At 57.5% G+C, this 1,061-nt stretch overlaps 1 protein-coding gene across 1 annotated transcript; it reads right to left on the bottom strand.

Annotated features, from left to right (window-relative positions):
* Positions 1-8: 8 nt before the first annotated feature.
* On the bottom strand, positions 9-1,043 carry LOC131214852 (neuroligin-4, Y-linked-like; the record flags this gene model as incomplete). Its single annotated transcript, XM_058209181.1, has 1 exon — positions 9-1,043. A coding segment is annotated over one exon (1,035 nt), but the record flags the coding sequence as incomplete, so codon positions are not given.
* Between the last annotated feature and the right edge of the window lie 18 nt (positions 1,044-1,061).

The following is a 1,061-nucleotide window of genomic DNA, read 5'->3' as shown; positions in this document are numbered from 1 at the left end:
TCCAGTACACCGATCGCGAACATTGCGTCGGTCATGTACCAAGAAAACGGTTCCAACAACTCCGGTCCCAGCGTCTGTCCTTGCCAGTAGAACTGAGCGAACGCATCAATAACGGCACCAGCATCGGAACTACCTTCCGAAATGTTCCACGCCATCGGCACCAATAAGTGCGGATGCGCGTTGAACGTTGAAGTGAAGTCCTCCTGTACTATTAACAGTATCGACTCCAAGTTGTTGAACCCAGTCAACAGAGGAACCGCCTGGTACGCACCGTCCTCGATGAGCTCCATCGGCGTCCGTGGCAGGACGATTGGTCCGGGAGCGTCTAGTGGCTCGACAACCGGACCAAAATCGAGAGACCCCAGTAGTGGTGCACTCGAGTACACATCTTCCTGTTGCTCGATCAACGCCGAGTACGGAACCAGCCGGAGAGCTGCCACCATAGCAGTGGTATCGGTGGTCTCCAGGTCCAGTACTTCCGCTAAGCGGTTTGCGTAATAGAGTGGATTCGGTTGGAAGGCCCACGAGTTGAAGGGCGATCCGCTGCTGGCGATCGCGCGGTGGAACAATCCACCCGTCAGTGGCGATAGGAGGAGCAGGTCGACAATAGCAGCACCAGCCGATTCACCGTAGATCGTAACGCTGCCCGCATCGCCTCCGAATGCCGCGATGTGATCCTGAACCCAGCGTAACGCCATGATGCAGTCCTTGAGACCCCAATTACCAGCGGCCGTCCGATCGGCGGTACTGAAAAATCCGAGCACTCCCAGGCGATAGTTGAAGGTAACGACCACCACGTCCTCCGTCATGAAGTACTGGCTGCCGTAGAGACCTTCGTCTCCATACCCGCCACTGTAACCACCGCCGTGGATGAACACTAAGACCGGTCGCTGACCGCTGGAGGAGGACGGAGTGTAGACATTGAGGAACAGGCAGTCCTCACTCTCGTTCGGAGCCATGTCCGACGAAGGGCAGGTGGCTCCATGCGCAACAGCATCCCTCTCGTCCGCCCAGCCGGGGTGTGATTCCGGATCACTGAATCGCTCTGCCTCAGCGTACGG

The sequence above is a fragment of the Anopheles bellator genome, unplaced genomic scaffold, assembly GCF_943735745.2.
Source record: "Anopheles bellator unplaced genomic scaffold, idAnoBellAS_SP24_06.2 scaffold02999_ctg1, whole genome shotgun sequence".
NCBI lineage: Eukaryota > Metazoa > Arthropoda > Insecta > Diptera > Culicidae > Anopheles > Anopheles bellator.
This window is presented reverse-complemented; position numbering and strand designations above follow the sequence as displayed.